The sequence below is a fragment of the Artemia franciscana genome, chromosome 12, assembly GCF_032884065.1.
Source record: "Artemia franciscana chromosome 12, ASM3288406v1, whole genome shotgun sequence".
NCBI lineage: Eukaryota > Metazoa > Arthropoda > Branchiopoda > Anostraca > Artemiidae > Artemia > Artemia franciscana.
In genome coordinates, this window is record NC_088874.1 from 9860560 (window position 1) to 9878964 (window position 18405).

At 36.6% G+C, this 18405-nt stretch overlaps 3 protein-coding genes across 6 annotated transcripts in view; 2 read left to right on the forward strand and 1 right to left on the reverse strand.

The window, feature by feature from the left end:
- The window catches only part of LOC136033658 (sodium/glucose cotransporter 1-like), a 120194-nt gene extending 118542 nt beyond the window's left edge, over positions 1 to 1652 (forward strand). For all 4 annotated transcript variants that reach the window (XM_065714486.1, XM_065714483.1, XM_065714484.1 and 1 more), the window contains one exon: positions 1550 to 1652. In XM_065714486.1, coding sequence (XP_065570558.1) covers positions 1550 to 1557 — 8 coding nt within the window. In that variant the 3' untranslated portion in view covers positions 1558 to 1652. The remainder of the gene's footprint in view (positions 1 to 1549) is intronic.
- Positions 1 to 18405, forward strand: part of LOC136033659 (alpha-aminoadipic semialdehyde dehydrogenase-like) — a 372653-nt gene that overhangs the window by 69235 nt on the left and 285013 nt on the right. The gene's annotated exons all lie outside the window — the stretch shown is intronic.
- The window catches only part of LOC136033660 (ubiquitin recognition factor in ER-associated degradation protein 1-like), a 28792-nt gene continuing 12282 nt past the window's right edge, over positions 1896 to 18405 (reverse strand). Inside the window, exons 5-7 of the mRNA XM_065714492.1 lie at positions 9467 to 9606; positions 4392 to 4533; positions 1896 to 2850 (exon numbers count right to left, since the gene is read on the reverse strand). Coding sequence (XP_065570564.1) covers positions 2782 to 2850; positions 4392 to 4533; positions 9467 to 9606 — 351 coding nt within the window. The 3' untranslated portion in view covers positions 1896 to 2781. The remainder of the gene's footprint in view (positions 2851 to 4391; positions 4534 to 9466; positions 9607 to 18405) is intronic.

Here is an 18405-nt window from a genome sequence, read left to right on the forward strand (position 1 = left end):
CACACAGCTTATACATTCTCAACTTGACCTTAAAAACACTGTATTGGGCTTATTTTTGGATTTTTCAAAGGCCTTTGACATGGTTGATCACAGTGTTTTATTAAGTAAACTCAATAACCTAGGGATTCGCGGAGTTCCTTTCTCATGGTTCGGCTCTTATCTCTCTGGTAGAGTACAGAGTGTGAGTTTGGGCGGGGTGACTTCACATCCCCTACCTGTCCGAAGGGGTGTCCCGCAGGGCTCTGTTCTTGGTGCAATACTTTTTCTCCTTTATATAAATGATTTGGTTACGGACCTGGGTCCATCAGTGCACCCAGTACTTTTTGCTGACGATAGCAACTTTTTCATCACCGGTACTAATTTACCATCCGTCGTCACCTCTACTCAAACCCTTCTGAATAGAGTACAGGAGTGGTGTCTCTTTAACTGCATGACCATTAACAGCAAGAAAAGTCAGGTGGTATTATTTCAAACCCCTTACAAAAAAATGAAGCTCAGCCAGCACTTGGCCTCAAATATTCTACCAATCTCCTCCCGCAGGTCGAAGTTGCCAAGTTTCTTGGCGTCCACATAGACTCCTGCCTATCCTTTGCAACACATGTGTCCTATATCAGAGCCATGATTTTGCGACAGGTAAGTTTGATTAATCCTGTGAATTATTTTCTTCCTCCCGATATCCTTGTCACCCTTTATTATTCTTTTATTTACCCATATATCTCATACTGCGGATCTGTTTGGGGCAATACTTATCCTTCAGTTACCAATAAATTAAAATCTGCTCAAAACCTTGCCGTCAAAGCAGTTCTTCGGTTGCCACGACTATATCCCACCAAGGACTTGTACTCCGATTTTGGTATTATCCCTTTTGAACAAATCATCAAAAAATTAAATCTATCCCTTGCATACTCTGCTTACCATAAAAATCTTCCTCCCCACTTATTATTTTATTTTAATAGTAATAATTCTGAAGGCCACTGTCTCCGTTCATCCAACCGTTCCTTCATTGTCCCCAAGTGTATCTCTAGTTCCGTCCAGCGATCCCCAATTTATAAATCTGTACTTCAATGGAATTTAATACCCTCCAGTGTCGAGCTATCCACAAGTTTTCGGACGCTATATAACAATGTACTAAAATCTTGATATTATATTTCTCTAAATGTTTATTCAATTTGCTTTAATTACCCATGTTTTCTCTTTTCTCTCTCTTCTTCATTTTCAATTTTTTGTTGTTGTTTTGGTCCTTAACAAGTTCGCTTCTAGGATCTTTATTATTATTGGTGTTATACATTTTTTTTTTTTTTTTTTTTTTTTTTTTTTTTTTTTTTTTATTAATAAATTGAATTGAAACAATTCACTTTCCAGAAAACCCTTTTTGATTAATTTCCTAAAAAACTACCAGGTTGTCAAAAAGATCCTGAGACAACTAGCACTTTCATGAAGCAGTTACGATTTGCTGAATGAAGTTTAAAAAATCTCGTTTATCATTAAAGAGTCTTTTTAGTTACGAAGAAGATCATAATCTCCATTAATTTCGAAATTTTATTTTTAGGTTTGTGAACATCAATGCAATCATCATAATGGGATGTGCATCATTTCTATGGGGTTTCTATGCGTGAAGTTTTTATATGTGGAAAATAAAGTATCTTTGTTAATGCGTAGATTTATTTTTAATCTTTTGGTAGGTATCTGAGCAATGAGCTATTCTACTACGGCAACGTTTTTAATTTACAACTGTAATTGAAAGCATTTATACAGAAAGATGTTTTAAAATGAAAAAAAAATTATAGCAAACATCGTTCTTTATTCATTCAACTTATTTCTGCTGTGAGAAAGGTTATTTGAGAGTTGTGGTAGATAGCAGATGGTTTTCTTTTTTCTTATATCTATTGAAGCTTATCATCTTACTATTCACATTTTTGTTCCAGAAATTGGATATAGATGGCAGATAATATTTCTTTTTTTAAAGATTTATTCAAGCTTACCATCATAATAATCCAGCATATTCATAATAAGTTTTACAATTTTAATTATAGAAAGTTTTAAAAGAATATCACTCATTAGGTAAAAGTTGATCCAGGACGATGCATGAGCACAAGTATTTACGATAAAATAGTTAATAAGTGAGCAATTTTTAGCACCTAAATATTGGATATCCAAGACAAATAATTGAGTGTCTAATAGCCAATTTGTCTAATAAACTTTCTGTCTGTCTGTAGCTCGAGGGGGGAAATAGCCAAAATGGGGTGCAATCTGTTAGACCAAATGTGATTTCCGTTGGTCTGAATGCGGGGACGGTGTTGTTTCTGTTTGTTTTATTTCTTCTATGAAATGTTTTTTTTAATGTGAGGATAAATCTTAACATAAAAGGTCGTCTATCCACCTGTAACTCGATATTTTTTCTGCTGATATGGTAAGAAAATGGTGACTAGTGGCAGAAAAAGCCCAAGCAGGAGAGAGAGAGCTTATTGGAAGACTAGGATGACCAAGAAAAAAAATTGCTGAAAACTTTTATTAACGACCTAATAGTGGCAAGATACAACAGTTGATAATGGCCATTCACATATCAGGGGTTTGAGTTTATCTAAGCTTTTCAAGTGTCACGAGTTGTCATATGTCACATGCCAGAAAACCTGGCAAGGTTAAGTCTAGTCCTGCCATTTTTCGTCGAAAAAAAATATCCATTTTGGGTTTTGTTTAAAGCAAAGATGAATAACTATTTATTTGCGTTATTTCGAAACATAATAAAAAAAACGTATTAATTGGAATAAACCTTCTTCAATTTCATTCTCGTCTGCGTCTCATACTAAATCCTTCTCCTGCAAAAGCTTTAAACGTTGTTTCTTCTTTAGCCTGCAAAAGAAATTCAGTCAATACTCCATGCAAGTAATTGGTCTATAAAGTCTCATTTGGTAATGCACCATCTTACTCTATTTTAGTCAACAGGGTTTCCAGCATTTTCTCTAAATCTCACTAAATCGGCAAAAAAGTTTCAATCTATTTTTTTTTGGTCTTTACTAGAACTATTTTTGAACCAGAATTCCTCCTAAGTATTTATTCATTTATTTTTTAATAATTTAATTATTTACATGACTAAACATAGACTAAATTATTTAACAAGTTAGCATAACTAATGGCGTTAATAACCATTGTCCATAAATATCTGAATAGAGTATGAAAACGAGTCTAATGAGCCCAAGTTGTTACAAAATGGCCACTTTTCCAATACAACATATCGGTCCTATGGTATGGCAAACTAATCCTGTCACACATTGCGACATTACTTTTTACTATTCTCACAGTTGACGAGCAACAAGTATGTAATAGTAAATTGAAAGGTAAACGGTATTCTACTTTTGGTTTTTAATCTCTGGCAAGCGAATTTCCTCTTCAATGGTTATGATGGCTTTTTTTCGGGGGGGGGGGGGTAATTAGGAAGTCAAGGAGATCTAGGGTGTTTTTGTTTCGTGTTTTGGCTGGTTGTGTGTTTTATCTTTTCAGGGTGAGTTTTACTCACATACGTGGTGCTATGGATATGCTGTGGACTTTTTCCCTTTTGGTAAAAGGGATTCGATACCTTAAAGGATCGCGTTTTATTACGTTTTATTAAAGAGACATGATCCTTAAAGGGTCACGTCATGATAACGTTTTATTATTCGATTGTACATTGAAAGTTTTATTGCCCTTTTTAAAAGGCAGAGGGCAACCACACCCCTCCACCCGGGAAAAACATCTCCTGTGGAAAATACCTCTAGGACATACAACCTCGCAGAAACCCCCTCCCCCTGAAAAATGCCCCTTGCGGTTGGTTGTCTTTCGAATTATAAAAAAAAGACCAGAACTGCCTGGGGATTATAAAACAATTCAACCCTATCTCATCCATCATAAATTTTTTTAGGTTCTTTTTTTCAGACAATTTTTTTAATGACAATTTAGAATTGATTTGGTGCTCTTGCCACACCTTTTAAAGCTTGAAAGAAATATCCAAATAAATGACAAAAAAATTATGATATTGTGAAAAATTGTGGCAGAGAAAGGGCTTTTCCGTTTTAAAATCATTAGACAGAGTGAGTTTCGTTTTTTGATGTGATAATGCTGAAAATCAGCTAAAAGGAAGTATCCTTTAACACTTTGGTAGCTTTGAGAATTCTCTGTGGTGATACCTACTTTGACAAAACCTTGCTCACACAGGGACGCTCAAATTTCTTTGTCTTTTCAATCAAATTTCATAGTCAAACAAGAGATTCCTCTAGTCCCCTGGAAGAATTTGTAATTTGCTTATTTTTGATTTAAATATAAATACTTGTATTAATTATTTATATCAACCATCAATACAATTTTATTTTTTAGGAAAAATCTTAAAACTACAATTAGTGATATAAGCAGTAGCATACCTGCGATACAACTTTGGGTTTTGCTCTTCTTATAAAAGTTAAGGTGTCGTCTGTCCAATCATAATCCGGAATCCCTCTTTTGTATTCAACCTTTGGAGGAGGGACTGGTTCCAATGAAACACGACTAACTTTTCCATCAAGCCTAAAATAATCCAATATCTGAAATTGCTGGATAAATAGTTAATCCATGTTAGATAATATCACAAAAAGTGACATAAACTAATCTAATATTAAAGTAGTAACTCAACCACAATAGCTCAAATAGTTTCTAAGACCACACTGCTTTTCCATTTACGAAAAATTGAGCAAAAAAACGGGTTTAATTTTGACAAAGCAATGAACAAAAAAACAAAGTATAAAAACTACACTTTAACTAAAAAAAATAGCGGAATATTTTTTTTATTTAAAGTGTAGTTTTTATATTTTATTTTTTGTTCACTGCTTTGTCGAAATTAAACCCGTTTCTCTTTGCTCAATTTTTCGTCAATAGCTTAAGTTGGTATGTTTATAGATAATTTTTTAGAAAGGATAAACATTTTAAATGATTGAGTTATCCGGTTTTCAGATTAGGCATTTATCATTTTGTAGTTTGTTTGGTTATTGCTTTCGTTCTTCTGTATGAATTTTTTGTTGTGCATATAGCCCTTGGGCTTCTGAAATATCTATCTATCTATTAAATAATTAGCTAACTAAACAATAGCGAATTTAGTAAGGCCTCAAGCATATACTTTAGAGACTGTGAAAATTAACTTCTTATCGACCTATGTCCAGTATTAGTTTGACTATCATAAAATGGCGAATTCTCTAGATTCAGTGTTTCCCCATAAGCTTCAATCGTTTCTTACATAATATCACCATATTGATTATGGGGTAGTCTCATGTTATGAGTATGGTTACAGAAATACCTTGTTACAGACCAAGCCTTGTTCTAAATTTGAAGTTGGTTCGTGCTTTAATCGCTTGAATAATTTTATTATTGAGTCAAACACAAGAACAAGCCGGATATTTTTAGTTCATAAATTGATCTAAAACTATGCTAAGAGTGTTAAATATCGTATACATACAAATGTTACCGTGAATATCTGACATTTCGTTAATGTCCGAAATTTCGTTAGTCTAGGTTAAGTTAAATTCGGTTATAAATATTAGAAATCGTTAATAACCTTAAGCTAACGTGACACAAAGTAACTTCGCCAAGCCTAGTCTAACCTAACCCGTCATCCTTAAACCCTGCATTAAATTGAAAAAGTTGACTGGCAACGCTGATTAAATCCAAGGAGAATAAAACATATTTTGGATATTCGCCGGTGAATGTCGACATTCATGAATTTTGAACATTTACAGTAACATATATATTGCGGTGCTAAAGTCCAGTACTAATTTCTGCATAGACTTTACAAAAATTAGCAAAAAGACCCAATAACGTGAAAACAGACCACTATTCAATTCTTCCTATGCATTTGAGCATTGAAGCGACAGTTGCCACTGGTTGAGAATGGTTATAGATTTCGGAAGAGGAAGGCGTGGTTTCTTCAAATCATTTTCAGAAGGGGCCAATACGGAGAATATTCCAAAGGAGAAAGTCTTGCTCATTTCTAATGATTAAACGAATTTAGACAGGACAAAATCTACTCTTTGAAACTAGTATAATGAGCAGCTTGAAACTAGCGAATTCGTGTGACCCTATCACAAAATTAAGACTCCACGAAGAGCACTGTAAGCTCAAAAATATTAAAAAGTCCATAAGATAAATAATGAACAGTTAAATAGAAAGATTCATTATCATTCTTTTTTTTACCAATAACATAAAGCTATATACAGAATTTTCATGTTCTCAGGCAGAAAAGCAAACACTGAAAAAACTAAGAAAGATGTAAAAAAAAGGAAAAGATGAATAATAAAAGAAATGCTGCTATTCTTTAACCCCGTTAGTATTGATAATTATTTGAGGTGCGTTTTAAATGGCTTCTATTAAATGATTTAAAATTTGACGACAATTTTTTTTTCTCTCTTGGAGTATTAATTCTCATCTGTAATGGTTTTTCCCTATGACTATACAGATCTAAAAATCAAACGGGTCCTTTGATGCTAAAAACTCTGCAAATACAAAAATCGAACAAGGTCATATTAGCTTCTTAATGGTACTAATCACACCTAGCCTTTTTCGGGGGAAAGGGGTTTAGCACCTCCCATATTTGCAGGAAACCATGTTTGTTTGAAGTTTAGCCTCATTGTTCAATTGTGTTCGTTTTAAAAATTATTTCTTCATTTATATTGTTTCTGCTCGGTTTAGGCTTGACATCTCAATTTTTCTTCGTTTTAAGCGTTATATTCATATTTTAATTTAAATAGAGTTTTTTTTAGCCATTATGCGGGAATAGCACTGTGGGTTAGGAAAGCAAAAACAGACATTTGTCATTTGCGCATTTACCCAAAGGAGTTGTCAGGTTTCAGCCAAACATAATAGAAAGTAAAGGCCAGCTTACAAGTTGTACTCTTGGGTGTTCAAACACAATCGAATTTCTGTAGAGATGATAGGACCCTGAATTCTTGTAATTCATGTTACAGAAGATACAATTAGATCTGAGAAAAACACAATCGAGTTTCTGTAGAGATTATAGGACCCTCAATTCTTGTAATTCATGTTACAGAAGATATTATTAAATCTGAGAAAACTTGATAAGAAAAAGAGTAAGTTTCCTAGTTATATTTTTGGGAGGATACATACCTGATTCAAAATCTGCGGGGGGGGGGGGTCCTAAATAATTGTCATCGGAAATTTTTCTAACAAGCAGAGGCAGATCCAGGTTGGGGCTTTAGCGGCACTTGTCCCCCCCAGAAGGTCGAAAGTTGCACTAAGTATAGGGGTGGAGGGACTGAAAGCACAAACTAAGGAGACTAAGTTTTGCTGGGGAATCCTCAAACATTATCTCAGTATCCTCCCCTGCTAACAAGGGCTATCAGATCTCAATCGAACATTGTGGAGAGTAAGAATCTTTGTCCTACTTAGAGCTTTTGTGCTGTCCAAAAATATATAATCCTTTGCTGCGGAAGAGGGAATCCGTAAATTCATGTCATCATGACATCCTAGAACAGCAAAAAGCAACAGCATTCCTTGCTGAATTTGATTTGAACATAAATCAAGTTTATGTTCGTCTGTGTTAATTCCCTCCCAGAGGTCTACATAAAAAATAGAAGATTTTTATTATAAGAGCCAACAACAAGAGGGGGAGGGGGTTGGATCCCAGCCTAACAAAGTAGAAAGAAAGACTAAAAGGAAAACTGGTGGAAAGTGAGAGATGTTATTTCCAGGTTGTGCCTTTTCATAGTTCACATAACATCTGATATATGCGTTTGAAAGAGAGCCATCAAGCATGTAATCAGGACACCTACCCGAAGAGATTGTTCAGTTTCAACTGATCTTAATCAGGACAACAGCTAATATCCTACTTTTGATTTTTGAAGATCTGGGTTCAATATGACCACTGTTTGAGGGAGAAAGCAGACTTCCCTAAGTTCCCGTCATCAGGGATATCTATTTAATCAAGAAGACTGATGAATGATTATGGTAAAAATCCGACATATGCTTCTATCAGCTGGAACCCGCGTGTATTAATAGTGTTTCATTTAACCTCTTTAAGAGAAGGGGAAAGAGTGGAGGGAATTCTAAATTCTGTCAGAAGTATTTCTACCAGAAACAGACGTCAGATCCAGACATTATATGATGGGAAGTCACTAAGGGGTAGTAAGAGGTAGACTCGCAGTTCTGTTTAAATACCATCTGCACCTGAACTAACCAACGAGAGAGGGGGATCGGTTCGGTTAAGACTACAAGAATCTCATCCCAACTACTTACTTACTAGGTAAATTTATTTAGCAAAACCTAAGCAACTGTCAGTATCGATCAGCAACTATCGAGTTATTGTATCGAGTAACAATGTTAGATCTACGTGCAGAAAGCTACATTCTTGTCACTTGTTTGTATCAGAAGGGGTATATCAGGTCTTAATCAAGTTTCAAGGGAAAAGCAGCTAAGACAGTTGTTATGCCTTTAAAGGGTCACATAACAAACAGCTGTAGTTAACAACCAATCGAAACGGAAGTGGATAGTGAAATATAGTGCAATGATAGCGTATTTTATAAAATGTGGATAAACGAAGTGATATGATTGAATACGTAGGCTGCCTCTAAGACACGATCGCAACCAAACCTGGTGGGAAGTAAGAGGCAGGCTCATAGTTCTGTTTCTTAATAATCTGCACCTGAGCCGACCAGTGAAGGAGGGGGGGGTCACGGTAAAGGCATTAAAATTTTATTTCATTAACCTACTTCATGGGCAAAGCAATCACAATTCAGTCAACAAAACCTTAGCAAGAGCTAAAGATATGGCTTCGAATATTGATGCTTGATTAGACATCTGCGAGGAAAGGCCTGAATTCTTGTCACTTGATTGCATTAGAAGAGTTAATTACACATAAAAAAGGAGGTAAAGGATAGGCCACTAGACCCTGAAGGTCCGTACCGGCGCTGCTGATCTCCATCTCAAGGCCCTTCAGCCAGAAAGTGCAATGGGAGGATGAGGGCCATCCTGTGCTTTTGCACACCTTTCCTGTTTACCTTCCCCAGATTTCTCCAGGTACCCATTTAGAACTGGGTCGACTCTGGCTGAGCTTACAGAGTCACGCCACTGACCCCCGTCCCAAACCAAATAAATGGGTACACTAGGATTCGAACCCTCGCCCTCTCGAACAAAGGATCTTAAATTCAGCGCACCAATCCACTCGGCTAGGACGGCTAATCACACATAGCTACTTAATCTCCAGGGAATAGCAACTTTGAATACTTATGTGCGGTTAAAGGGGTTGATTTCAATCCAATAGACATACTTGCTTGTGTCACACTACTATTATATGCTGTAGGTCACTGTTAGTCCAGCACTCAATTATACCTTGGCACCAGAGGTCTAATAAACACTATTAACTGAAAATTCAAAGTCTCCCATTCGCTACGGCTTGCCTCCTTAAACAAATGAGAACATTTACCGAGAATAATGACTCTGAAGAGTCAAAAATTACCTGTTCCCAGTGCAAGCAAAAGCTCTGAACCCTGTTGGCTGTGGCATCATGTCGCTAAAGTCTGTGATTTCTTCTTCTTCTTCGTGTTTAGGCCGAGGGGCTTGAGGTTCAACATAACCAACTGGAGGTGCAAACTCAACCTAAGACGGAAATATAATAAAGAAAACAATGATGGGTAAATAACAGCCTTATTTTCTACAAAACTAAAGCAGAATATGCTGCTATTGTGACCCTTAAATTGCAGCTCTAAAAATTCCTAAGACATGTTCTTTGTTGAAAAGAGCCACCAGAAAAATATAAAAAGCTACATAAAATATATAAAGTTACATAGATACTGATATCACACGGCAATCCATAGACTATTAACTATTAATCAGTGACTATTACACTCCCAACTATTATTCTCACAAACTGGAATTCTGGTTTTGCTTAAATATTCGGCGTAATGTACCTCGTGCCAAGCGGTAAAATTTTCAAGGATATGATCTATGTCGAAAAAAAGAATGATAGGACGGCCCGTTGAACTCATCCTTCTTCTTCCATTAGGTGTTAAATCGGCTTTCTAATTAGGACGATCCAGCCCTTTGCCTTTTTACTCTTTATATGAATTGAGCTGGACTATTTGATTTTGATTCCAGAAACTGAAATTATTTCGCAATGTATAATCAGGTATAAATTTCAAGTTCATTACTCTTTGTGCAGGTTGTGTCAGCCAGGCTATTGACTGATGGTAGAATTTTGTCATGTTTGAAATACTTTAATAGTTTGTTTCGAGGGATGAGCTGTGCAGACGTCAGAGTATACCATTCAATTGGGCAATGATTAATCCTTTCATTTCTTGTATTGCAGTGTCTTAAAAGTGAGAAGGAGGGGGTTAGAACAGTAAAATTCGAGAATCGATAGGAAAAAAACCTGCGTGAGCCCACTGACTCGCACTTTTGTCTTCTTTGTAGATGTTAGCTTCACGGCATCTAATGTCCCAAAAATAATTTTCTTTTCAGTGTTATAGGAGACTATTGTTGCAATATGAGCAAAGAAGTCGCAAAAGAATGTTAAATGTCGATGCTAAGAGCAACACAACCAAAGTGCATCATCACTAAGCATGAACACAGGAAACACAAAAGATGAACACAAAAAAAACAAGCATGAACACATCCTCCTTTCGAAAAGGATGAGTACTTGTACTTGCTGCGGGACCAGACGTGGACACCTCACATGGCATCAAAGAGACTTTGTATGGTTGACTCCCATTTGTTACGATCTAGAACCAAATTTCCTGCTTTCCAGCAACTCTTCCACTTTCTGCAAAACTTCCGAAATCCACCAGTGGTATCGAGGTTGTTTTTGACAGTTGCCCATTAGTTCTTCAATTGACCGCCATAATGTCTGCACCAATCTCGAAAATGAGCAGCTACAAGCACTTGCTTTATGATGCAGTCATTGGGTCTTCTTAGGACGTGGCCAAGCCAACGAAGTCTTCTCTGTTTGACAATCGTGGTTGTGTGCTTGATGTTACAGCAGCGGTGACGCACATCAGCATTTGAGATTCTGTCGGTTTATCTAATCCTCAGGATTTTTGTAAATAGCAGTGGTCAAAAACTTTTATACCATGGAGATGAAGCGCCTTCAGAGACCAAGTTTCAACTGCACAGAAGACAATGATCTAACAGCCGCTTTATAGACACAAATTTCTGTCTTATTCATGTTTTTCATCAGTTCCACAAATGGCGGAGGAGTTGAGAGAAGATGGTTTGGGTTTTGTTGATTCTGTCCTGTAGGTCAAGGTCACAGCTTCAAGAGACTCTATTACTGAGCCAAGATAAGTGAAGCCATCGAATTTTCCCAACCGGATTGTATACTTAGCTCTATGACTTTAGTTTTGATAGTGCTGATCTTCACACTCAGTAGCTGGGAGAAATATATTATGTCATAGCATTGCTTGGGCAGTTGCTCGATCAGCAGCGAGAGCAACGATGTCATCCGCGTAGTCCATGTCAGTCGCTATACCAATCCCATAACGACACCATCAAAACTCGAGAGGGCTCGTTCTAGAGCCAAATCAAAATTAGTCTAAGTTTAATGCTTTATATTTAGCAAAGACTTAATATTTAACCTTAACTTTAATGTAACCGAACATTTAAAGGAGTAACTTTTTTTAAACACATAAAATAAGCATAAATTATCTTGCAAATATGAAGGTTTCGACACACCTCAGCCCCCACAGTGTACAGTAAAGTTTGATTAGTGCTTTGATTTGCTGAAAGGATTTTAGAGTACAACAAATATAGCCACTGGGTATTTACTGAACATATTTACTAAATTATATACTAAATATTTACTGAATACATTTCAAAGCACTTGAGCTGACAAGGTTATTGCTTGAAGCAAATGCGAATAATTGTCACAGATTTTACATCCCCTAGTTTTAACATTTTAGCTCCAAAGCCTAAAACATGTTGAAATATAATTAAAGCCCAAGTAAAGAGCGATGTGGGCAAAATGTTTTATTTATTTATTTTCTGGTTTGTTTTAGACCAGGGCACTTCGCATCGAGGGAGTTGATGTAAAAGCTCATAAAAGGACTCATTCGATTGGAAATTCAACGGGGCTAGTGCCCTATTTAATATTCGAAGGTGATTGGAGGGGAAGTAACCCCACTCCCCCGCCCACAATTTCCTCAAACAAATCCAATCAAAAGTTTGGGAGAGCCGTTTTTTTTGCGTAGTGGAAAGGTCCGGAAATTATGTATTTAAAGATGACAACCCCCTCCTCAGAACCCTCCAGACAAGGGTTGTAACTTTGCCCTGGGGCATACGAGGTTTATACAGAAAGGGTAATCGTATAAACATCAAAAGGGGCACACAGGATTGCTGATCCGAAGTCCTAGAGCCCTTTTAGAGATTCAGAGAGATCGGAGGATAGAACCCCCACCTCCCCCTCCCACACCTCGTATTTTCCTAAAATGCATCTAATAGAAATTTTGAGATGGCCATTTGTTGTCATAACATTTTAGAAAAGGCTCATTTGATTGGAAATCGAAAAGGCTAGTGCCCTTTTTAATAGTTAAAATTGATAGGAGGGCAACTAACCCTCCTCCTACGCCTACCATTTCCTCAAACACGTCCAATTAAAATTTTAAGATAGTCATTTTGTTCATTGAAATAGGAAATTAAGTATTTGAAGATGACAACGCCCCCCCAACGCCCTTGGGGCAAGTGTTGTAATTTTTGCCCTGGGGGCATATAAGGTTTATAAAGAAAGGGTGATCGTTGAAACTTCAAAGGGGGTACATTGAATTGCCAATCATAGGTTTTAGAGACCTTTTTGAGATTCAGAGTGATCGGAGGATGGGTACCCCCCTCCACATGCTGCATTTTCCTGAAATGCATCTGAAAGAAATTTTGAGATGGCCATTTGTTATCGTAGAAACTTCGAAAAAGGCACATTCGATTGGAAATTGAAAGGGCTAGTGCCCTTTTTAATAATAAAGTGATTGGACGGCAACAAGCCTCCCCCCTTCAGCCCATCACTTCCCAAAACACATCGAACCAAAATTTTGAGATTAGCCATTTAATTCAGCGTAGTTGAAAGGTCTGGAAATTATGTCTTTGAGGATGACAGCCTACCCCATAATCTTCATCGCAAAGGTTGTAAGTCATACCCCAAGGGCATACGAAGTTTGTATGGAAAGGGTGGTAGTAAAAACCCTGGAATGGGCTCATTTGATTGGAAGCCAAATTTCCTAGTGCCCATTTTATGAGTCAAAGCTATCAGAGGGAAGGCACCCTCCCCTCTCAACGTCGTATTTTCAACAAATGCATCCAGTGCAAATTTTGAGACAGTCATTTGTTCAAAAATGGTCCAAAGATCGTAGGCGGCGCAATAGCGCTGCATAAGGAAAGAGCAATGTGGGCATAATGTATTATTACTAATTTGTATCTTTTTTTTTTGGTTTTAAACCGAGGCACTTCGTATCGAAGGAGTTTTTGTAAAAACTTGGAAAAGGGCTCATTCCATTGGAAATTGGACGGGCTAGTGCGCTTTTTAATAGTCAAAAGTGATTGGAGGACAAGTAACACCCCTCCCACGCCCAACATTTCCCCAAACACATCCAATCAAAATTTCTAGATAGCCATTTTGTTCAACGTAGTTGAAAGGTCCGGAATTATGTCTTTGAGGATGACAACCACCCCAGAGCCCACAGGGAAAGGGTTGTAAGTTATGCAGTGGTACATATAAGGTTCATAAAAAACTGGTGATCGTATAAACTTCGGAGGGGGCTCATTGGATTTTTAAACAGAAGTTTTAGTGCCCTTTTCGAGATTTAGAATGATGGCAAGGTGGATATACCCTTACTACACCTCGTATTTTCCCGAAATGCATCTGATAGAAATTTTGAAATGGTTATTTGTTGTCGTAAAAACTACGAAAAAGGCTCATTCGATTGGAAATTGAAAGGACTAGCGCCGTAGACTATGTCTTTGAGGATGACATTCATCCCTCAGGGTAAGGGTTTTAAGTTATACCCTAGGGCATATAAGGTATATATAGAACGGGTGATCGTACTAACCCCCTCCCACCCCTGTTATTTCCCCAAACACATCCAATCAAATTTTTGAGGTAGCCATCTTGTTCAACGTAATTAATTAATTATCGAAAGGTCCGGAAATTACTTTTTTGAGGATGACAACCCCCAGAGCTCTCAGGGCAACGGTTGTAAATTATGCCGTGGGGGCATATAAGGTATATAGAGTAATCGTATAAAATTCGGACGAGCCTCACTGGATTAGTGATCAGAAGTTTTAATGCCCTTTATAAGATTCAGTGATCGGGGGGGGGATAACCCCCACACACCTTGTATTTCGCAAAATGGATATGATAGAAATTTCGAGATGACTTTTTGTTGTCGTAAAGACTACGAAAAGAGCTCATTCGTTTGGGAATTGCTAGTGCCCTTTTAATAGTCGAAAGTGAATGGAGGGCAACTAACCCCTCCAAATCGACCACCATTTCTCAAAAAACATCTAACAAAAATTTGGGATAGCCGCTTTGCTCAACGTAACTGAAAGGTCCAAAAATTATGTCTTTGAGGATAACAACCCCCACAGTCCTCAGAGAAAGGGTTGCAAGTTATGCCCATGGGGCATATAAGGTATACATAGAGAGGGTGATCGTATAAACATCGGAGGGGGATCATGGATGGGTAATAAGAAGTTCTAGTGTCATTTTAAGATTCAGAGCGATCGGAAGGTTGATTCCCCATCCCCCCCGACACCTCGTATTTCCCGAAAAGCATCTGATAGAAATTTTGAGATGGCAATTTGTTGTCGTAGAAACTTCGAAAAGAGCTTATTGGATTAGAAATTAAAATAGCTTGTGCCCTTTTTAATAGTAGGGTGTAATTGGAGGGCAATTAAACCCCTCCTACAAAAATATCAAATCGAAATTTTGAGATAGCCACTTTGCTCAACGTAATTGAAAGGTCCAGAAATTACGTCTTAGAGAATAACAACACCCACGGCCCTGAGAGCAAGGGTTGCATGTTATGGCCGTGGGGCATATAAGGTATATATAGAGTGATCATATACACATCAGAGGGGGATCCTTGGATTGGTAATAAGAAGTTCTAGCCTCATTTCAAAATTCAGGGTGATCGCAGGGTGGATCCCCCCCCAACACATGGTATTTCCCTGAAACGCATCTGATAGAGATTTTGAGATGGCAATTTGTTGTCATAAAAACTTCGAAAAGAGCTTACTGGATTAGAAATTGAAATGGGTGGTGGCCCTTTTAATAGTCGGAAGTGATTGGAAGGCAACTAACCCCCCTCCCACTCCCATCATTTCCCCAAACACATCCAACCAAAATTTTGAAATAGCCATTTCGTTCAACGTTGTTGAAAGGTCCAGAAATTATGTCTTTGAGGGTGACAATCCCCGGAGCCCTCAGGGCATGGGTTGTAAGTTATGCACTGGGGGCATATAAGGTACATACAGAAACGGTGATCATGTAAACTTCGGAGAGAGCTCATTGGATTGGTAATCGGAAGAACTAGTGCCATTTTTCAGATTGAGAGTGATCAGAGGGTGGATACCCCCCACAACTCGTATTTTCCCGAAATGCATCTGATAGAAATTTTGAGATGGCCGTTTATAGTCGTAGAAATTTCGTAGAGCTCATTCGATTGGAAATTCAATGGGGCTAGTTTCCCTTTAAATAGTCAAAAGTGATTGGAGGGAACTAACCACCCTCTCAGGCCCACTATTTCTCCAAACAAATCCAATCGAAATTTTGAGATAGCCATTTTATTCAACGTAATTGAAACGTCTGGAAATTATGTCTTTGAGAATGACAGCTCCCCCCACAGTACTCAGGACAAGGATTGTAAGTTATGCGCTGGGGGCTTATAAGGTTATATAAAAATGGTGATCGTATAAACTTCCGAGGGGGCTCATTGAATTGGTAATCAGAAGTTCTAGAGCCATTTCTGAGATTCAGAGTGATCGTAATAGTGGATATCCCCCCACATCGTATTTTCCCGAAATGTATAGGACAGAAATTTTGAGATGGCCATTCTTTGTCGAAAAAAGGCTCATTCTTTGTCGCAGAAACTTCGGAAAAGGCTCACTCGATTTGAAATTGAAAAGGCTAGTGCTCTTTTTATTAGTCTAAAGTGATTGGAGGGTAACAAGTCCTCCTCCCCACACATTCATCAATTCTCAAAACAGATCTTATTGATATTTTGAGACACTCATTTTGTTTAGCGTAGTTGAAAGGTTGGAAATTATGTCTTTGACAACCTCCATACCTTCTCAAGACCAAAACATAAATTATACTTTACTGAAAAAACAATGGCAGTGGATTGTCAGTTCAGCATACATATACTGATATATATTCCTGAAATTAAAAAAAAAATTATTTATCAAAGTTAAAGAAGCTAAAACATTTTACACGCATTTTATTTATTTAAATCATACAATAAAAAACCGATTAAAACTCAAAACAAGCAAAAATTACCATGAGCAGGGCTGACAACCGCCATGCCTTCTCAAGAACGAAACATAATTTGCACTTTACTGAAAACAAAATACATTTAAAATGTTTTCATATTGTTCTTACTTATTTGAAATGTTTTCATTAGATATATGAAGAGGGAAGTCCAGCCCCTTGCACTCCAATTACAGTGCGAGGATCTAGTGCCCTTTTAAAGAGTAACAAGATATTGAAGGGCAAACAGCTCTTCTCTCAAGCCATTTCATTTTCCAAACACATCCAGTCTAAATTTGAGACAGCCATTTTGTTCAGCATAGTTGAACGGTCAAGCAACTATGTTTTTAGGAATATTAGAAATGTCAACCCTCCCCCCACGATTATGCAATTGGCCCATTATTCTTTAAAACTAAATGTTGCTTTAAAATAATTCAAAAGGCATTGCGTTTATAGTTGTCAATAAGACACCTAAGGAAGATATCGTGAGCGACTGAGGGTAATAAGTTGAGACTTTTGGGTAAACTACATTACTACTTCTGCTCTTAGAATTTGAATAAATAAAAGGAGTGTAAGTGTATCCAAGCTGTCAAAGAACATAAATAGAATCTTATGTGAATGATAATAAGTTTTACTTTTCAGGTCAACTTAACAAGCCGTAAAATTAAATAGATAAAGTACTGTTTGAGTCAGGGTGAAAAATTGTTGAAAAGTTTATCCAATATACAATTATCAATCCATACTATGGATTTTTTATATACAAATATAAAAAAAAAATATATTATTATTTTCCATTAAAAAGACTATGTTAATAAAAAAAGAACAGAAATTGATTAAAAAACTTTTTCCACAAAACAAGTTATTCAAAGAAAAGTAAAGAGCTCCATTAATCCAAGGATGAGCAAAAATAAAGTCAAATAATCTTTCAAGCATAAAACTACCACAAATCCCTATCAATAAATAAATGAAACTCAAACGAGTAAAAATTACTATGAGCAGCGCTGATAATCCCCACACCTTCTCAAAACCAGAACACAATTTGCACTTCACTAAAAAAAAAAAAAAAAAAAAAAAAAAAAAAAAAAAAAAAAAAAAAACAACTAATGACCGCGGAATGTCAGTTTAATTGACATTGTACTGATATTTCTTCCTTAAGATTTTAACAATTTGTTATTTATTAAACTAAGAAATTTAGAAACACTTCAAATGCATTTTGTTTTCAGTAAAGCGCAAATGAGGTAAATATGACGTATGTATGCTTTCCGAATTTATTCATAAATATGACGTCACTTACATAAATATTTTTTTTAACAGAATTGAGGTTTTTAAACTTCTGAGTTATATAGATCGTTTCTCTAAGGCCAGAAAATTCCCGGATATCAATTTTTCCGAAAACATATGGAGCCGTTTTCGAGAAAAAATAAATAAATATACAAATACACAATTATTGGTCGCTTTAAAGATAGTATTTAAATAAATTAAAATGTAAAGCTTAAAATATGAAAATACGAATTTAAGATCAAGGCATGCCTATCCCTTCAGCAATGATGAGGTCTGTAAATACATCTCTCGTAATTCCAAATATAAATCGCGGAATTCGCGTGGTTTTTTTTTTTCGAAACCGCGCCTCCCCTCCCCTCCCCCACCCACACAATGAATCCACGTCTACAAGGCTATGAAAACATTGGTTTTGACTAAATTTTTATCAAATAATAAGACAGTATATGATAGCGACATTGATTTACACAAACAATTTCAAAAATTCTTTTTCTATTAATCATGCACTATTTTGATTAAATTTTAATGAATTTTTTCAAAAATATTCACTTCTCTTTCTTATTTTTTTTAACTCTACTATTTTAGTCGTTGGTATTTGTATGATATGCCTCCTACCGCTCAAGTTGTCTATGCATTGACGCACTATAAACCGGTTTCTTTCGTTTGTTTCTTTC